The 19,399-nt window shown below is 66.2% G+C and overlaps 2 protein-coding genes across 5 annotated transcripts; both read left to right on the forward strand.

Moving 5' to 3' along the window:
* The first annotated feature begins 2,278 nt into the window (after positions 1 to 2,278).
* On the forward strand, positions 2,279 to 11,160 carry ADAM15 (ADAM metallopeptidase domain 15). 4 transcript variants are annotated; one of them, XM_063176382.1, is made up of 25 exons: positions 2,279 to 2,353; positions 4,276 to 4,385; positions 4,870 to 4,946; positions 5,227 to 5,305; positions 5,412 to 5,488; positions 5,581 to 5,740; positions 5,811 to 5,873; positions 5,954 to 6,022; positions 6,120 to 6,289; positions 6,364 to 6,448; positions 6,516 to 6,664; positions 6,763 to 6,940; positions 7,086 to 7,178; positions 7,309 to 7,504; positions 7,578 to 7,686; positions 7,758 to 7,908; positions 7,977 to 8,054; positions 8,137 to 8,248; positions 8,342 to 8,480; positions 9,087 to 9,140; positions 9,396 to 9,504; positions 9,754 to 9,822; positions 10,012 to 10,083; positions 10,189 to 10,310; positions 11,022 to 11,160. In XM_063176382.1, the coding sequence occupies exons 1-25, from the start codon at positions 2,281 to 2,283 to the stop codon at positions 11,047 to 11,049; spliced, it is 2,622 nt and encodes an 873-aa protein (XP_063032452.1). In that variant the 5' UTR covers positions 2,279 to 2,280; the 3' UTR covers positions 11,050 to 11,160. The 4 variants fall into 4 exon arrangements, with proteins under 4 accessions (XP_063032452.1, XP_063032450.1, XP_063032453.1 ...); XM_063176380.1 differs by having other exon boundaries at positions 9,754 to 10,083; XM_063176383.1 differs by lacking the exons at positions 9,754 to 9,822; positions 10,012 to 10,083.
* Positions 11,161 to 13,418: 2,258 nt separating this feature from the next.
* On the forward strand, positions 13,419 to 18,127 carry EFNA4 (ephrin A4). The gene is made up of 6 exons (XM_063176174.1): positions 13,419 to 13,525; positions 15,397 to 15,689; positions 17,138 to 17,206; positions 17,322 to 17,381; positions 17,455 to 17,708; positions 17,795 to 18,127. Exons 1-5 carry the CDS (start codon positions 13,419 to 13,421, stop codon positions 17,541 to 17,543), a joined length of 618 nt encoding a protein of 205 aa, XP_063032244.1. The 3' UTR covers positions 17,544 to 17,708; positions 17,795 to 18,127.
* The last annotated feature ends 1,272 nt before the right edge of the window (positions 18,128 to 19,399 follow it).

A 19,399-nucleotide genomic window follows, 5' to 3' on the forward strand; every position in this document is an offset into this window, starting at 1 on the left:
CTTCCAACTGATGCATTCATGCAATGAACAACCTGACAGCAACCCACAGCTGTTCGTGTCTCTTTGAATATGCCAGACCCAGTAAAAGCTCAACACCCTGATGTTCATCTTCCCAACAGAGAAATTCTGTATAATTACATGTCAGTAATTGCAGGTTTAATAAGCCTCAGCAGTTGTAGAGAGAAGAAACTCCAGCCAATAAATCAGTGGGGACCAGAGCCCATGGGACACTAGAGACACAAATCAGGGACATTTGGCCACACAACCACAAGATGGAGAGGAAAAAACAAGGCCAGGCATCAGCCAAAAGGGCAAAGTGGCTATTTGCAGCAGGAGAAGATCACAACCACTGAGTCAAGAAACCCACTGACCCAAAAGGAGAACACTCGGTACTCCTCCACCCTAATTAGCATGAGAAGCAAGAGACTCATTCAACCAATAGAAGAGAAAATACTAATTAATACTAATTAATGAGGAACTGTGTGACTTGCAGACCATGAATGTTTAATACTTGTTTGCTAAATGTCACAGTTGAGAAAGAGACAATACAAAGCAACACACTCCATTTTCAGAAGGCTTCAAACCTGGTTTTATTTTAGTATGCATGCTTTTTATACATTCTTTCAAAACCCATAAGTTTACACTTTACTCATTGGTCAGGAAAGACAAACAAAGTGCTCATTGGAACCAGCAGTTGCAGGTTTCTCTTATTTATCCTTTTTTCTTGGTTTCTATGTCAACGACTTTGGTAGAAAATTCTTTCAGGGGTAAACACGGATCCTCTTCTCAAACTCCTCTCTGGCTCGCAGAAATCACTGTAAAACCTCTTCCACATAGAAACAGTGAACAGTTTGCTCACTTGGGGTTGCATTGGGGATTGACCCCTGCACAGAACTGAAGATCAATCAAATCCCTTGGCTCTGGCTGGGATTGGCCTCTCGCACACCAGGGGGAGGAACCCATTTCAGGAGAACATTTTGGTGACCCAGACGGGCCACAAAGCCTTGCTTGGATCATCTTCCTGCTCCCAGAAATGCAGAATTGGATGGAGCAGGACTCCTGTGGTGGGGTGGCAGCTCGTGTCTTGCTCGTGGTGTCACAGACCCCAGGCTCCTGCAGGACAGCAGCAATGCAGGCTGCAGCCCCATGCATGGCATGAAATGGGGTCTGTGTGGTCCATCTGCCACGGGGTTGAAAGAGGATATAGGGAAGATGGAAGTGGGGGGTCTTCTGTGTGTAAAATCTGATAAACAGAAGAAGGAAACTAACATCTGTTTCTTTCCTTTAAATAGTCCTTTATGTGGACGGTAGTGTTTCATAATAAAGTCAAAGTTTTCTGTGTGGAAAAAGAGGGGGAAGAAAGCTTAAAATGAAGCAACTTCCCTTGACAAAGACCAGTCACAAAGAAAAAAAAAAAAAAGACCTGACACAATCTTTTCCTCATTTTTCTTCGTTTCCTTACTTATATCTGGTTTTAAAAAGGTGAAGGTCGGGATCTCTGCTGTCTGGGATGATGAAGGTGGGGGTCTCTGCTGTCTGGGATGATGAAGCTGGGGGTCTCTGCTGTCTGGGATGATGAAGTTGGGGGTCTCTGCTGTCTGGGATGATGAAGGTCGGGGTCTCTGCTGTCTGGGATGATGAAGGTGGGGGTCTCTGCTGTTTTGAATGATGAAGCTGGGGGTCTCTGTTGCACGAGGAGATAAAGGCAGGGCTGGTGATGCTGAGGGATGTGGGGGTCCCTCCTGCCCTGGGGGATGGAGGCAGGGGGCTCTGCCATTCGGGGTGGTGAAGGTGGGGGTTTTAGTGCACAGGATGATGAGGGCAGGGGTCTCCAGAGCAAGAGATGATGAAGGTGGGTACCTCTGCTCTCCGAGGTGGTGAAAGTGAGGGTCTTCAGTGCACAGGATGATGAAGGAGGGGTCTCCAGAGCATGAAATGATGAAGGTGGGTGCCTCTGCTCTCCGGGGTGGTGAAGGTGGGGGTCTCCACTCTACGGGATGATGAGGGCAGGGGTCTCGGGATGGGGAAGGCTCCCACCCCATCACCACCGCCGCCTCGCCAGCCACCCCCAGCCCCTCCCGGCTCACACGGACCCACCCCCGCTCCGCCCCGGCCTGGGCGGTGCCGGAGGAGCGGAACGGGGCCACGGCGCTGGCAGGGAAGTTCCGCCCCCGGGCCGGGCCGGGCCGGGCGGGGTCGGTGCCGGTGCCGGTGCCGGGGCCATGCGCGACGGGAACCGGCGGGGGCGGCCGCGGCGGGGCAGCGCGACCCGGAGCGGCCATGGGGGCGATGGGGCCGCGGCTGCTGCTGGCCGCGGGGCTGCTGCTCTCCGCTGGCACCGGGAGAGCTGCAGGTGAGCGGCGAACCGGGGTCCCGAGCGGGATGCGGGGGTCGGTGGGGTGCGCGGCTCGACCCCGGGCGGGGCATCACGGGGATATCCGGGAGGACCAGGATGGGATCGGGAGTTGTAGCCCCTCTGGAAGCTCGTTGCCACCTCCTCAGGATGTCCGGGGTGTCCTCCCGGTACGCTCGGTGCCCCTTCCCCGGTACACTCGGTGCCCCCTCCCCGGGATGCTCGCTGCTCTCCCGGTCCCCCGGTTCTGTCCCCGGCGCTCCCCGGGCTGGTGTGGACGTGCAGAGCGAGGTTTGCTGCGTTCTCCAAACCCCTTCCCGTATCCCGGGGCCCTGGGTGGGCAGGGGTTCCCCAAAAGCTGACGGGAAGGGGGGGTCTGAGTCAGCCCAGCCCGGCTCCCAGCCCTGCCCAGTCTCTGTGCTGGTTGTACTGGGCAGCCGGCCGAGGTGATGCAAGGCTTGGCCGAGGAGTCCATCCCGTCCTCCTGCAGCCCCCAAACAGGGGGGTTCCCCCCAGGCTGTGCTGGGAGCCGTGCTGTGAATGTGGGGGTCCCTGTCAGTGCTTCCCACCTGTCCTGGGGGGCTGTGGGGGTGACGGCTGGGGGGGCTGTAATGCCTGAGTGACCAGACTTGGATGAGAGACCAGGAGGGTCCAGGGTGCAGGCTGGGGGTCCAGGATGTGCTGGGTGACCTTGGAAGTCTGGGATGTGCTGGGTGACCTTGGAGGGGTTTGGGCTGTCCTGGGTGACCGTGAGGGTCTGTGCTGTGCTGGGTGACCCTGGGGGTTTCTGGGCTGTGCTGGGTGACCATGAAGTGTCTGGGCTGTGCTGGGTGACTTTGGAGCTCTTGGATGTGCTGGGTGACTTTGGGAGTCTGGGCTGTGCTGGGTGACACAGTGGTGAGCACCTGTGCAGGTGACACAGTGGTGAGGGCCCTGTGCTGGGTGACACAGTGGTGAGCACCTGTGCAGGTGACACAGTGGTGAGCACCTGTGCAGGTGACACAGTGGTGAGGGCCCTGTGCAGGTGACACAGTGGTGAGGGCCCTGTGCTGGGTGACACAGTGGTGAGCACCTGTGCAGGTGACACAGTGGTGAGGGCCCTGTGCAGGTGACACAGTGGTGAGGGCCTGTGCAGGTGACACAGTGGTGAGGGCCCTGTGCTGGGTGACACAGTGGTGAGGGCCCTGTGCAGGTGACACAGTGGTGAGGGCCCTGTGCTGGGTGGCACAGAGGTGAGCGCCCTGTGCTGGGTGACACAGTGGTGAGGGCCTGTGCAGGTGACACAGAGGTGAGGGCCCTGTGCTGGGTGACACAGTGGTGAGGGCCCTGTGCAGGTGACACAGCGGTGAGGGCCTGTGCAGGTGACACAGTGGTGAGCACCTGTGCAGGTGACACAGTGGTGAGGGCCCTGTGCTGGGTGACACAGTGGTGAGGGCCCTGTGCAGGTGACACAGTGGTGAGGGCCCTGTGCTGGGTGACACAGTGGTGAGGGCCCTGTGCAGGTGACACAGTGGTGAGGGCCTGTGCAGGTGACACAGCGGTGAGGGCCCTGTGCAGGTGACACAATGGTGAGGGCCCTGTGCAGGTGACACAGTGGTGAGGGCCCTGTGCAGGTGACACAGTGGTGAGGGCCCTGTGCTGGGTGACACAGTGGTGAGGGCCCTGTGCTGGGTGACACAGTGGTGAGGGCCTGTGCAGGTGACACAGTGGTGAGGGCCCTGTGCAGGTGACACAGTGGTGAGGGCCCTGTGCAGGTGACACAGTGGTGAGGGCCCTGTGCAGGTGACACAGCAGTGAGGGCCCTGTGCAGGTGACACAGTGGTGAGGGCCCTGTGCAGGTGACACAGAGGTGAGGGCCCTGTGCAGGTGACACAGTGGTGAGGGCCCTGTGCAGGTGACACAGTGGTGAGTGCCCTGTGCAGGTGACAGCTCGCAGCAGCAGCAGCACAGTGAGGAATCAGGACACTCCTGGTCAGTGACCCCGCGGGTGCTGTGGGATAACCGGACGCTCAGCTTGGCTGAAGCCACCCAGGTGAGCCCCCACCCACATTCCTGGGGTCCCCCACACTTGTGGCAGTGCCTGCACCCTGCCACCTCCCCTTGCCCTCTTCTCACTGCAGGTCATGTCCTGGTGCCACATCCCCAACACCCAGACGCAGTGGGGAAGGGAGCCCTCAGCAAATCCCCCGTCCCCTCCTGATGCTGGCAGGGACATTTCTGGGTCGGGGTCCGCACCGGGTGGGGCGGAAGGGCCCGGCCCACCATAGGGAGTCTCTCCGGTGTTTCCGCAGCGCTGCACCGGGCAGGAAGAGCGGGAGGAACGGGGTGGGAACCCCCCCCCCCGACACAATGAGGCCGGGAGGGAGGGACGCTTCCTGCGGGGAGGGCAGGGCATCCCTTCCGACCGCTCCCTCCGGGCACGCGGCAGCGCCGGGCGGGTCGCGGTGCCCCTGGGGGTGCGTGGGGAGGGGGCAGCTTGGCTCAGGGGGTGCCCCCTTAACCACGGCCTGTGCCAGGGGGGGTTCCCCGCCCGTCTGACAGTGCTGCTGGAGCTGGAGGGAGTGCGGCTGCTGCTGGAGCTGGAGCAGAACTGGTGAGTCTGTGGCTCTGGGGGCAACAGCAGGACGTGGGATGGAGCTCCTGGACCTGTGGAGGGTGGGGGTCCTGCTGGGACCCTGGGGCTCTGTCCATGGTGTTACTTAGAGTGGGGGTCCCTTATTCACTGTCTCCATCCATGCACAGGTGGGGTGGGGACCCCAGGGTGCACCCACAGCAGGGACATGGGAGGTGCTGAGTCCTCCCTTCCTGCCGGGGCGTGCTCAGGGCAGGGTGAGCTGGGGGTTCCTGCTGTGGGTGACACGAGTCTCTGGCAGGGAGCTGGTGCAGGGCACTGGGGCGCTGCTCTATTACCTGCCCGATGGCACACGGGTGATCCAGGAGCCCAGAGAGCAGGTATGGCCTCCAGCATGGCTGTCACCCCTGCTGTCCCCAGGCTGGGGCTGTCACACCCCTGTCCCCCCAGCCTGGGCTGGATCCTGAGCCCTCTTCTCTGCTGCAGGAGCACTGCTGCTACCAGGGGACAGTGCGGGGCTTCCCTGGCTCCTGGGCCAACCTCTGTGCCTGTGCTGGACTCAGGTGAGCCCCCAAGCCCAGTGGTCCATGAACCCACTCCCACTGTGCTGATGGTGGGATGGGCTCCATATCCCAGCTCCTCTGTCCTTCCCCAGTGGCCGCCTCTGGCTGTCGGACAGCAGGAGCTACACGCTGGAGCCAGACAGCAGCAGCCCAGGGCAGCACTTGGCATCCCGGCTTCGGCTGGAGCCACAGAGCTGCAGGCAGGGCTCCCAGCCTGGGGCAGAGGCAACAGAGCCCCCCTGGCCACAGAGGGTAGGTCACCCAGGGGTCTTGCCTCACAGAGTATCCGTGTATCAGCACTCTGACCCCTCTCTGTCCCCAGGGCAAGCGGGCAGCGGCAGAGCAGCGCTTTGTGGAGCTGGTGATGGTGGTGGACCACGCTGCGGTGAGTGCTGGGCAGTGTGCCCACAGCAGGGGCTGCCCTTCCCACAGCCACCCCTCTGAGCCCTCTCCCTGTTTCCTCAGTTCCAGAATTACCCCAGCCTACAACGCGTTCACACCCGGACCCTGGAAATTGCCAACCAGGTGGATGTGGTGAGTCACGGTCGTGTCTGTCCATGCCAGCCCCGTGCCCGGCTGTGCCCCTGGCCCTGCAGTGCTGGGGGGGCTCTGACCCCTCTGTGCCCCCCAGTTCTTCCGCCCGCTGGGAGTGCGGGTGGCCCTGCTGGCCGTGGAGGTCTGGAGCGAGGGTGACAAGATCGCGGTGGGCGGCAGCGCCCGGGCCGTGCTGGAGCGGTTCCTGCGCTGGCGCCGCGAGGAGCTGCTGCCCCAGCTGCCCCACGACAATGCCCAGCTCCTGACGTGAGTGGGGGACAGGGTGGGGACAGGGGGACGAGGCCATGGCAGTCCCCCCAACCCGCTGTGCTGTCTCCCAGGGGTGCTCACTTCGATGATGTCTCCGTGGGGATGTCGACTCAAGCTTCCATCTGTTCCCCCACGCGCTCCGGGGGGGTCAGCATGGTCAGTACCTCTGTCCCCCCACCCCATCCTCCCAGCAGCTGCCCTCCCTGACCCTGCTGTCCCACAGGATCACTCCGTCAGCGTCCTCGTCGTGGCCTCCACTGTGGCCCATCAGCTGGGGCACAACCTGGGCATGCGCCACGACGGCGCCGGGCGCCTCTGCGACTGCGGCGACCTCCGGCACGACCGCGGCTGCATCATGGCACCGCCCACGGGGTGAGGGCAGCGGGCAGCCCTTCGGGGAGCTGGGGCCAAGCCCCTTCCTCATCTCACCTCACCTCACCTCACCTCACAGGCCCTTCCTGCCTCTGCAGGTTGACACCTGGCTTGAGCTTCAGCAACTGCAGCCGGCAGGACCTGGAGCGCAGCCTGCAGCAGGGCCAGGGCTGGTGCCTGTCCAATGTCCCCGAGCCCCAGGTCCTGACCGGGAGCCCCACCTGCGGGAATCGCTTCGTAGAGCTGGGCGAGGAATGCGACTGCGGCCTCAGCGTGGTACGGGGGGCTCTGGGTAGGCCTGAAGCCCTGAAGCCACCCCATTTCTCCATGGCTCTGCCCTGGGGTGTCTGGGGCTGGCAGGGTGGTTTCCACCAGTGCTGGGTGCTGGTGGCACCCACTGACTGCGGCCTCCCCACCTCAGGAGTGCACCGATCCCTGCTGCAACAGCAGCTCCTGCCAGCTGATGCCAGGGGCCGTGTGTGCCGCCGAGGATGCCTGCTGTGAGGACTGCCAGGTGTGTGGGGATGGGCACCCGTGCCATGGGCACACCAGCCACTGCCTGTGGTGGGCGAGTCCCCCACCTACCTCATTTATCTGACCATGTCCCCCATTCACCCCGTTTTTCTGACCATGTCCCCCCACAGCTGCGCCGTGCTGGCCACGTGTGTCGGGAGCCGCTGGGCGAGTGTGACCTTCCCGAGTTCTGTGACGGGGTCTCACGGCGCTGCCCCCCTGACACGTTCCTGCAGGACGGGCAGCCCTGTGCCAGCGGGCGGGCACGCTGCTACAGCGGGGCCTGTGCCACCTACGAGGGGCAGTGCCAGCAGCTGCTGGGGCCAGGTAGGTAGAGCTGGGCCGGGGTGGGGTGCTGGCAGCTAGGTAGGGGTGCTGAGGGTCTCTGCCCCCGCTGCAGGTGCCAGTCCTGTGTCCAGCTCCTGCATGGCAGCCCTGAACACCAGAGGGGATGAACGTGGGCACTGTGGGCAGCTCCCCAACGGCTCCTATGTCACTTGCACCCAGCAGTGAGTGAGGTCCCTGTCCTTCTCCATGTCCCCTTGCCATGCCCCCTGCCCTGACCCCTCTGTCCCTGTAGGGACACCAGCTGTGGGATGCTGCAGTGCCAGCGCGGCAGCTCCCGTGGGAACAGCCCAGAAGGGTCCTGCCAGGGCACCACCCTGCCCGGGGATGAGGATGTGACAGATGCGGCCATGGTGCTGCCTGGCACCACCTGTGGCCCCGGGAAGGTGAGCAGTGGGGTGACAGGGAAGGGAGCAGGGGGAGTCTCACAGTGCTGACACCCCATCCCTTGCAGATGTGCCTCCAGCACCGGTGCCAGGACGTCTCCGTGCTGGGTGACCAGCAGTGCCAGAGCAAATGCCACGGGCACGGGGTGAGTGCGGGGCTGGGGAGCGGCTGTGGGCGGTGGGGAGCTGCCCCTCAGGGGCTGAGCTGAGCCGGTGTCACCCACCCAGGTGTGCAACAACCACGGGCACTGCCACTGTGAGCGGGGCTGGGCCCCCCCAAGCTGTGACAGCCCCGGCGTGGGGGGCAGCGAGGACAGCGGCCCTGCCGGCCTTGAGCGAGGTGAGGGACAAGGGCAGCGCAGAGAATGGGGCTTTGTGTGGTGCCAGGGGGGGTGCTGGGCACGGCGGGGGCTGACGTGCTGCTCTCCCGCAGGGGGAAGCGCCCTGCCCACGGCCCTGCTGCTGAGCGCGCTGCTGGGGCTGGCGCTGGCACTGGGGCTGTGCCGTGCCCGCCGTGCCGGCCTGCACAAGCGCCTCTGCCAGCTTGGGAAAGGCACCTCCTGCCAGTACAGGTACCGGGGATAGGGGGGCACGTCAGGGGCGTGTGGGGGGCACGTGGGTGTTGGCACGCTCGGCTCTGCATGCGTGTGCCAAGGTGCACTGGTGGCATGCAGCTGCCGTGCTCACCTCTGCATGCGTGTGCCGTGACACACAGGTGACACACTCACTTCTACGTGTGTGTTGTGACACGCAGGTGGCACGCAACCCTCTCTGCATGTGTGTGCTGTGTCATGCAGATGGCACGCTGGCCTCTGCACTCGCGTGCCAAGGCACACAGGTGGCACACAACACCTCTGCACGCATTCGCCGTGGCGCATCAGCGGCCTGCTCGACTCTGCTCACGCGTGCTGCGACACACGGGTGGCACTCCCACCTCCGCATGTGGCACGCAGGTGGCACGCTCAATCCTGCATGCGTGTGCCCTGGCACGTGAGCACACACGCACACGTGTCCCCCGTGGTGGCCGCCCGAGCACGGTGCACACGTGTCCCCACAGCGACCATCCACGTGTGTGTTTGCGCGTCCCCAGCGCAGGTCACAGCCCCGTCACCCCACGTCCCCGCGGCTCCTCTCGCCGCCCCAGCCCCGGGCTGAGCCCCCCACTCTTCTCCCCACAGTGCTGAGACCCGGGTGCGGTTCCTGGGTCCCGGAGCCGCAGACGGCTGGAGCGGGTAACGTCACCGCCGGCGCCCGGGCGTGGGGCTGTCCCCGAGCCGTCCTGCTTCGCAAGGCCTCCGGTGCTGCGCTCTTCCCCTGGCAGTGCCCGTGGGGTGCGGGGCAGCCCCGGGGTGCGGGGTGTCGCATCTTCCGGCGCCGAGGGGTTCGTTTCTCTTGGGCTTCTGCTGGTGTCGGTGTCGCTCGGTGGCTGTGCGGGGTCCCCCAAACGCCCAGAGCGAGCAGGGTCTCATCTTGGGTTTTTTCTGCAGGATCTCACAGCCAGAGCCCACGTCGGGCAGCAGCCAAGGTCCCCCGGCGCGTCCCCGGCCGCCGCAGTGGCGGCAGGCCACAGAGCTGCAGGTCATGCATGGCAGCAAGGTGAGGATGGGGGTAGCAGGTGCCCAGTTCTTTTCAGTCCTGGGGTGCCAGCTCAGAGCATCCCACGTGTGGGGATATCCCACTCCTTGGCACACAGAGCAGCCTGGCACGGCCACTTGGCACAGCTGGGATTGGAGCCCGTCCCAGCCAGGGCTGTGCACTGAGTGAGGGGGGGTCTCTGTCTCTGCCTGGCGGGAGGGGGGTCTCCGCATGCTGCATGGCTTGCCCCCCCTCTCCCTCTCTCCGCAGCCGGCTGCCCTCGGCTCAGCCCGGCCTGATCCGCCCTCCCGGCCTCTCCCGCCGGACCCTGTGCCCAAGGTAATGCCCGGGCAGGGCGGGGGGCACCCCCCAGCCCACCCTGGACCCGCTGCATGTCTGGCTGCGCTCCAGCTCTCGGGGACCTGTGTGACACGGCTGTCCCCAAACCCCTCCAGCCCAGCGGGACGCTGGTTCCCGCGCTGCCCCACTTGTCCCCCGCTGTCACACTGTCCCTCTCTCTCTGCCCAGGCCCCCCCCTCGGACAGGCCGCCCCCCCCCACACGCCCGCTGCCCGCAGACCCTGTGCTGCTGAGCGCTCAGGTAACGCAGCAGCACCTGCGTGTGGGGCTGGAGGCCATTCCCACCCCCGAGTCCATCAGGGGGTCAGCCCCTCGCCGAGCTTTGACCCTCCTCATGGCCTTGCAGCCCTCAGGTCCGGCCAAGCCGCCCCCACCACAGCGGCCGCTGCCCTCGGACCCTCCGGGCCCTTCGGTGTCCCGCAGTGAGAGCCCCCCTGGGCACCCCTATGTCACCGTGATTCCTGCCAGGTGAGCACGGCATGGCTGGGAGCTCCGGGAGGTGTGAAGGGGTGATATGGGGTGTAAGGGGGCGATGTGGGGTGTGAGGGGGCCATGGGGAGTGTGAGGGAGCTCCGGGGGGTGTGAGGGGGCGATGTGGGGTGTGAGGGGGCGATGCAGGGTGTGAGGGCGTGATGGGTGTGTAAGGGAGCAATGCGGGGTGTGAGGGGGCCATGGGGAGTGTGAGGGGGCCATGGGGAGTGTGAGGGAGCTCCGGGGTGTGTGAGGGGGCGATGGGGAGTGTGAGGGGGCAATGCGGGGTGCGAGGGGGTGATGCAGGGTGTGAGGGAGCACTGAGGGATGTGAGGGGGCAATGCGGGGTGTGAGGGGCGATGCAGGGTGTGAGGGGGAGATACGGGGTGTGAGGGAGCTCCGGAGGGTGTGAGGGGGGTCCAAGGAATGTGGGGGGCAATGCGGGGTGTGAGGGGGCGATGCGGGGTGTGAGGGAGCAATCGGAGATGTCAGGGAGCGATGCGGGGTGCCAGGATGCGGCCCTGCAGTGGCCTGAGGGGAGTGCGTGTGGGGGAGAGGGGGTAGCCAGGATAAATGAGGGGCCAGAACAGGGCGGGAGAGGAGAAAGGAGAGGGTCAGGGTGGGGATGCAGAGCAGGGAACGGGAGGAGCTGCAGGGGGAATTGTGCGGACCCCACCCTCACCCCAGCGCCCTCCCTTCTCCTGCCAGGCCCGCGCCGGCGCCGCCAGAGGCCTGAGCCGCGGGCAGGGAATGCGCAGCGCTGGATCCGCGGGGAAGGCCGAACCCCGCCGGGCCCCGCCGCCCGCTCTTTCTCCCGCCACGTCAATAAACGGGCTGTGAGCCGCCTATGCGCTGCCTCCGCCGCACCGGGGCACCGCGACCGGCACTGGGGGGGAAAGGGGCGGAACTACAACTCCCGGCAGGCCCCGCGCCGGAACCGGGGCTCCCGAGCGCCGGCGCCCCCTGGCGGGGACTGCGCGCAGCTGCAGCGGGGGCGGTGCCGGGGGCCACGTGGGCACGGGCGGGGACACGGGGGGACACACGCGAGTGGGCACGTGTGTGTGTGACAGGGCTGTTCTGTGGGTACACGAGGCTGTGAGAGCTGCCCGATGGGCACGCGAGTGTGTGAGAGCTGCTTTGTGGGCACACGAGTGTGTAAGGGCTGACCGGTGGGTACACGAGTCTGCCAGAGCTGCTCTTTGGGCACACGAGTGTGTGAGAGCTGCCCAATGGGCACACGAGCGTATGAGAGCTGCCCAGTGGGCACAGGAGTGTGTGTGAAAGCTGCTATTTGTGCACACGAGTGTGTGAGAGCTGCTCCTTGGGCACACGAGTGTGTGAGAGCTTCTCTTTGGGCACACGAGTGTGCCAGAGCTGCCCGGTGGGCAGGGACACACATGGGCAGGAGCTGCCACACGTAGGGGCACACGCGTGTGCAAGAGCTGCTTAGTCTGTGTGGGCACAGGTTTGCATGTGTAAGAGCTCCTTTAGGGGCACAGGTGTGTGTTTGTGTGTGTAAGAGCTGCTTCATGGGGCACATGTGTGTGTGTAAGAGCTGCCTGGCAGACAGAGATGTGTGAGTGTGAAAGCCACCGTGTGTGCATGGTGACACAAGTCACACCTGGTCACACAAGGGGCTGCCACAAACACACACATGTGTGCAGGAGCTGCTCTGTGGGCACACTCATGGGCACACGCGTGTGCAGGAGCTGCCTTGCAGGCAGGAGCACACATCAGGAGGAGCTGCCACACACTCATAGGCACATGTGTGTGTAAGAACTGCGCTATGGGTCTGACACACGCTTGTGCAGGCGCTGCACTGTGTGCTTGCCATGTGTGTGCAGGGCAGGGACCCACGCCTGAACAGGCACAGGTGTGCAAGAGCTGCTCTGGGTGGGCACAGATGTGGCAGGAACACGTGTGAGTGTGAGCGTGTTGGGCACACACAGGTGTGCAAGGGCTGCCTGGTGGGCAGGGACATGGGTGTCACACATGAGCAGGGGCTGTCACACCTGAGCACACGTGTGTGCAGGAGCTGCTCCGAGGACACAAACACACACAGGTGTGCAAGAGCTGCCAGGTGGGCAGACACAGGTGTCACATGTGAGCAGGAGCTGTCACACCTGAGCACACGTGTGTGCAGACACACACAAGTGTGCAAGAGCTTCCCTATAGGTTTGGTCACAGGTGTCACACGTGAGCACATGTGTGTGCAGGGGCTGCTCTGGGGATACAGACACACACAAGTGTGCAAGAGCTGCCAGGTGGGCAGGGACACGGGTGTCACACGTGAGCAGGAGCTGTCACACGTGAGCACACGTCTGTGCAGACACACACAAGTGTGCAAGAGCTGCCAGGTGGGCAGGGACACGCGTGGCCAGCAGCTGCCACCACCATGGGCACACGCGTGTGCAAGAACCATCCTGTGTGCATGGGTACACGTGGGCAAGAGCTGCTCGTGGGCACAGCCCCGCGTGTGCAAGAGCTGCCCAGCGGGCCCGGGCACACGCGTGTGCAAGAGCTGCCCTGTGGCATCTCCCCGTGCCGGTGCTGGTACCGGTGCCTGCTGTCCCGGTAACGGCGGGGGGCAGCCGGTACCGGTACCGGGGCGGTGCCAGCTGGGCCGGGGTTTGGCAGGGAGCCGGATTGGGCCGGAGCCGCCGGTGCCAGGGGCGGTGCCAATGGATGCCAGGCGTGCCGGTACCAGGGATGCTGTTACCGGGGATGCTGAGCAGCGTTGGTCCCGGTGCCGGTGGTTATTCACGGTACCGGCTCGGTGTCGGGCTGGGAGGGATACCGAGGAGTTGCCAGGGATACCGGTGCCGGTGGATGTTGGCGGTACCGGCGGTGCCGGACCGGGGCGCGGCCGCTGGTGCCGGTCCCGGTGCCGCTGGGCATTAACCGGGCTCGGTGCCGGTCTCTACGGCCGTGCCGGTGCCGGTGGGCGCCGGTGCCGGCCGCCAAGGGTTAATGGCAGTCGGTGAAGTTGCCGGGCGGCGGCGCGGCGGGATTGGCCCGAAGTTGTCGGGGCGGGCCGGGCCGTGCCGAGCCCCGCCGGGCCGCCCCGCCCGCGGCCCCCCGCCGCCCCCCGCCGCCGGCGGAGCCATGCGCCCCGCGCCGCTGCTCGGGCTCCTGCTCTGGGCGCCGCTGCTCTGGGCGCCGCCGGTGCGCGGCTTCCGCCACGGCGTCCACTGGAACGGCAGCAACCCCAGGTACCGCCGCCGCCCCCGCCGGCCCCGCCGCCTTTGTACGCCCCGGGCCCGCCGAGCCCCGGGCCCCGCCGAGCCCCGGGCCCCGCGCCCGCGCCGCCGCCACGGGACGGGACGGGACGCGACGGGAGGGGCGGCGGGCGGTGGGCTCCGGGGGGGCGGGGCTGCTGGCCACCGGGCCACCGGGCGGGACCGAGGCGGGGAGCGCCTCCCGGTGGGACCGAGCCCCCGCGCATCCCCGAGAGCAGCGAGCCCGCAGGTAATGCCGAGCGGCCCCCGGTGCGCCGAGCCCCCGGGCATCGCCAGCGGCACCGAGGCACCGGGCAGCCCCGGGTGTTGTGGAGCGGGTGAGAGCCCCCGGGGGTGCTGAGCTCTGAGCAGCACCGGGCACCGCCGGTGGTACCGAGCGCCGGGCAGTGCAGAGCCGGTGAGTGCCCCGGCTGGTACAGACCCCCCGAGCCCTGAGCACCCCCGGTGACACCGAGCCACTGGGCATCCCTGGGTGCCACCGGGCAGCGAGCACACATGGGTGGTGCTTAGCCCCGGGCACTGCCGGTGGCACTGAGCCCCGGTGGCATTGGTGTCTCAGTGAGCTCTGAGTGTTCCCTCACCAGTGGGCAGCCCTGGTTGCCCCCAGGCCAGTGGGCACTCCTGGTGGCACCAAGCCCTTGGTGGCACCGAGCTGGTGGGCAGTCCTGGTGCTGCCAGTCTGCCAGTGGTACCCACCTGTGCTGAGCCTGAATGCCCTTGGTGGCACTGAACTCTGGGCATCGTCTGGTGGCATCAGGCTGGTGGGTGGCACTCCTGGGACTCTGGGTTTCCATGGTGGGTGCCACTCCAGCCCACACCCTGCCATTGCTGCTAACTGGGAGCTTGGCTGTCACCAGCAGGCCAGGGTCTGGCTCCATCCCTCTTCCCAACCTCCTCCATTTTAGGAATTTCCCAGCTCGGGGCTTCTCAGGGAGCAGGAGGCAGGGTCAGGATGCTGGGGCCTCCTCCCCACGGAGGTCCTGGGCTCTGGGCCTGCTGCCCTGGGCCACGCTGGCACATGATGGGCAGGGCTGGGCGTGCAGACGCTGCAGATGGGAGAGGTGAGACCCCACCAGCCCTGGGTGCCCCGGGAAGGGGGGGCTCTGTGCGCCCCTCTGCTGGGTCAGGCAGGGCCCTGTCCCCCTGCCCTGGCCCTGCCCAGGCCCGTCCCAACCAGCGTCACCCGTGGGATGCTCTGAGTCAGCAGGAGTCTGTGCTCCATCCTGCCCTCGGGGAGCCCCCAGCCTGAGTGGGGTGTCAGGGGTTCAACGCCCCCTTGCCAGCGCTGCCATCGCGGTGATGAACATTCTGGACTCTGCCAGAGCTGTCTGTGGAACGTTGGGCTGCACTGGGGCCAGCGTGGGGGCTGAGGTCTCCCTCACTTTTCCATCCCCAGTCCTAGACTCTCAGCACCACGCGTCTTCACACACATGTGCACGTTCACGTGTGTGCCCACACGTGTGTGCCTGCACAGCTGCTCCACCCCGGCCTGGCCGCGCTTGCCGTCGGGCCCAACCCTCATCTCCGAGCATCCCCAGCGCTGCCCCCGTGCCCCCTGTCCCGGCCGCCACCCCCCGCCAGCCCCGCAGCGTCCCTCCGCACGCTGCCCCAGCGCCGTGTCATGTCCGATCAGCGGCCGGCCGGGTGCCTGGGGCGAGGGGCTTTGTGCCCGGCCAGCGTGGCTGCACAAACCCCCCCGAGCCCATTCAGCTCCAGCGGCCTGCGGCTAATCCGAGCTGATGCCTGGCCGTGTCCGCTCGGGGTTTTTTTTGGGGGGGAAAAGCCCAGCTCAGGGCACCCCTCCCAAGGGAAGCCCCCCTCCCTCAGCTTCTCCTGCCCGGCAGGTTCCTGCGGGACGACTACTCCATCCAGGTGGCCATCAATGACTACCTGGACATCTACTGCCCGCACTACGAGGGGGCCGTGCCCGCCGGCCGGGCTGAGACCTTCACGCTCTTCATGGTGGATCGGGAGGGTTATCGCGGCTGCTACGAGACCCCCGGCGCCTTCAAGCGCTGGGAGTGCAACCGGCCCCGAGCTCCCTTCGGGCCCGTCCGATTCTCCGAGAAAATCCAGCGTTTCACGCCCTTCTCACTCGGCTTCGAGTTCCAGCCGGGGGAGACCTACTATTACATCTGTGAGTCCCCTGGGGGCTGCGCTGGGGTCAGGGGGGCTTGAGTGGAGCTCCCCAGGGTTGGGGGTCACCAGGATCCCCATGGAGCTGAGTTTAGGGCGAGTAGGGGGTCAGGGTACAGCCAGGATGTCACTGAGGTTGAGGGGAACACGGGGGCTCTGGATGATGCCAGGGCTGAGGTGCAGGGGGCTGTGGGTGTCCCGAGGATGGGGGTACAAGGGGATGGGGTGCAGGGGGTGTCTGGATGGCCTGGGGTGGGGGATTCATGGAGGTGTGGGGTGTAGAGGAGTTCTGGATGGGCTGGGGTGGGGGATTCATGGAGGTGTGGGGTGTAGGGGGGTTCTGGATGGCCTGGGGTGGGGGATTCATGGAGGTGTGGGGTGTAGAGGGGTTCTGGATGCCCATGGAGGGGGCAAAAGGGGATCAGGCTGCATGGGTGGGGTCTGGATGTCCTGGGGTCAGGGATATGTGCAGGGTGGGCTCTGGGTGTCCCTGGTTTGGGGTGTCCCCGGTTCGGGGTGCAGGGGGGGCTCTGGGTGTCCCTGGTTTGGGGTGTCCCCGGTTCGGGGCGCAGGGTGGGCTCTGGGTGCTTCGAGGTTGGGGCACGAAGGGTCGGGGTGTCCCCAGTTTGGGGTGCAGGGGAGGCTCTGGATATCCCTGGTTCGGGGTGTCCTTGGTTCTGGGTGTCCCTGGTTCAGGGTGCCCTGGTTTGGGGTGTCCCCGTTTTGGGATGCAGAGTGGGCTCTGGGTGTCCCCAGTTCGGGGTGTCCCCGGTTCGGGGTGCAGGGTGGGCTCTGGATGCTCCGGGGTGGGGTCACGAGGGGTCGGGGTGTCCCCGCTTCGGGGTGCAGGGGGGGCTATGGGTGTCTCTGGTTCGGGTGCTCCCAGTTCGGGGTGCGGGGTGCGCTCTGGGTGTCCTTGTTTCGGGGTGTCCCCAGTTCGGGGTGTTCCCGGTTTGGGGTGTCCCCGGTTCGGGGTGCAGGGTGCACTCTGGGTGTCCCCGGCTCGGGGTGTCCCTGTTTCAAGGTGTCCCCGGTTCGGGGTGTCCCCGTTTCGGGGTGTCCCCGGTTCGGGTGTCACCGTTTCGGAGTGCAGGGTGGGCTCTGGGTGTCCCCGTTTCGGGGTGTCCCCGGTTCGGGTGTCCCCGGTTCGGGGTGCAGGGGGGGCTCTGGGTGTCCCCGGTTCGGGGTGTCCCCGGTTCGGGGTGTCCCCGGTTCGGGGTGTCACCGTTTCGGGGTGCAGGGTGGGGGGACTCTGCGCGCTCCGGGGTGGGGGCACGAGGGGTCGGGGTGTCTCCGGTTCGGGGTCCGGGGGGCTCCGCGCGCTCCGGGGTGGGGGCGCGCTCCCCTCGTTCCGCCGGGAGGGGGCGCCCCCGGCCCGCGCGGAGCCGCCGTCGGGGGGTCCCGGGGGGGCCGCACCGGAGCCGGTGCCCGCTGACCCCCCCTGCCCAGCCGTGCCCAGCCCCGAGAGCGCCGGGCGATGCCTGAAGCTGCGCGTCACCGTCTGCTGCCGAGGCACCAGTGAGTCCGGCCCCCCCAAAACTCGGGGGGGCTCCACCGCTCCCCACTGGGGGACACCGGAGCCTCCCCGTGACCCGCGGGAGCCGCTCCCTGAGCACCGCGGGGTTTTTTTCAGCGCCAGAGCCGGTGACGGAGGTGCCGAATTCGCAGCCCCGAGGGCGCGGGGGCCCCGAAGGTACGGGGGTACGGGGGGCGGGGTTGGGAGGTCGGGAACCGGCTCGTCCTGAGCCCTGCTTGTGCCCCGGCAGATGTGGCTCCTGCCCGGGGCACCGCGGTGCCATGGCAGCCCTGCAGCCCTTGCCTGACTCTCGTGCTCCTGGCCCTGCTCTGGATCTGACCCCGGCGCTGCCCCTGCCGGGGGGATGGGCTCCTCTGCCCCCAAGGCCGCTTCCAGACTCTTCCTCCCAGCCAAACCCCCGAGCCCGTGGGGCAGCCCCAGGCCATGACCCGCCTGCTGGACCTCCGCAAAGCCGAGCTGGGGCCGGGAGCTCCGCGCTGGAAGGTGAGGGGCAGCGGGGGTTCTGGGGCGCTGGGTGAGCACCGGAGCGCTGCCCTGGAGCATCCCCGCACGGGCTCTCTCCCTGCCAGGGCCATCGCATCGCCGCACGCCGGGATTGCCGAGAGTCCCCGCGCTGGGATTGCCACATCCCGGCGCCGCCCCACCGGCCACCGGCTCGGCGCTGGGGTCCCCTCAGCGAACGCCTGCTCTGCCCCACGGCCACCACCTCATGTCGTGCCTTTCCCCACGGACCCCCTCCCCTGGGGCCCCGGGACCCCCGAGCCCGGAGCGGGGCAGCAGCTCCGATGGCGGCGTCGGCCGCTCCGCCGTGTCCTCCTGCGGCGAGGACACGCTGATCTGTCTTCTGGGAAGACGCCTTCCTCCGTGCCCTCGGTTTGGTTTTAACCCTTGGTAGTGACTGAGCAATACAATATTTGCAAGATCGCTGCGCCCCGCCTGTGCCCCTGCCCGTGCCCCCCAACCCTGCGGGGGTGCCAGGGTGTCCCCTCCAGGGTGTCCCCTCCAGGGTGTCCCTGCCCCTCGCTCCCTGCGCAGCCCTCACGGCCTTAATTGCAGCAGTTTGGTATTGAGTCGTCAGCTCCCGTCACCGGAGAGCTTTAATTACAGACTGGTAATTAACCCCTGGTGGTGGCATGAGCGCTGGGGCAGGGGGCGAGGGGCAGTGGTCTTGGGGGTCACTCACCCAAAGCCCCCAGCCAGCACCCCGGTTCCTTTGGCCACCTTTGGGTGTGGTTGGGGTGCCCCCAGCTCTCTGTCCGTCTCTCCATCTGCCGTGCACCCCATAAGATGCCCAAAATGGGGGGGTTTTGGGGAGCTGCAGGCTTTCCCCCTTCCCGAGTGGAAGGGGGATCAGTGGGGGCTCATCCCATGGCACAACCGGGTCAGAACCACGGCTCTGCCACATGCCCCAGCCTTGCCAATTGGCAGGAGCCTTCCCTGATGCTCTCAGTCCCCCGTGCCACGAGTGCAGCCCCCCACTCACCCTCCCGAGGGGCCCAAACCCCCACCCCGGGGCCGCCTGCAGCAGGGCCCCCCCAGCCCCTGGCCGTGCAGGCGTTGCCGGCCGCCTGCCGCAGTGGTGCCGGGCACGTCAGACAGGTTTTATGGCTTCTGCGAGAGAGAAGCTGCTTGGCAAGAGGCTGGGAGAGAAAGAAAGCATCGACCGTGCCGCTCCCCTCCCCCCCCCCCGGCTCGGCTGCCTGCCCTTCCCCCACCGCGCCCCATTGCCCTGCCTGGGGGGGTCCCCATCCCTTTGGGGGGCACAGGGGCTGCCTGGTGCAGGGGGGCATCTCCTGTGGGACCCTCCTCTCCCCAGGAGGGGTGAGAACATCTGGGGGGATATCGTACCCATGGGACCCTCATGTAGGGTGCTGGGTGGGGCATCCCCCCAAAGTGCCCACCTGGGGGGCAATGGGGCCTGTAGGGCCGGTGGGTGGGGATGTGGGGCGATGGTGATTGTGGGACCCCCAGGCAGGGATTCCAGGGGGCTTTACCCTTGGAACACCCATGCAGGGGTTCCAGGGGACAACCATGCCCTGTGGGACCCCCAAGCAGGGATTGCAGGGGGGTTGTACTCTCTGGGACCCCCAGGCAGGGATTCCAGGGGGTTGTACTCTCTGGGACCCCCATGTAGGGATTCCAGGGGACAACCACGCCCTATGGGACCCCCATGC

This window comes from Melospiza melodia, chromosome 25 (assembly GCF_035770615.1).
Source record: "Melospiza melodia melodia isolate bMelMel2 chromosome 25, bMelMel2.pri, whole genome shotgun sequence".
In the NCBI taxonomy this organism is placed as follows: domain Eukaryota; kingdom Metazoa; phylum Chordata; class Aves; order Passeriformes; family Passerellidae; genus Melospiza; species Melospiza melodia.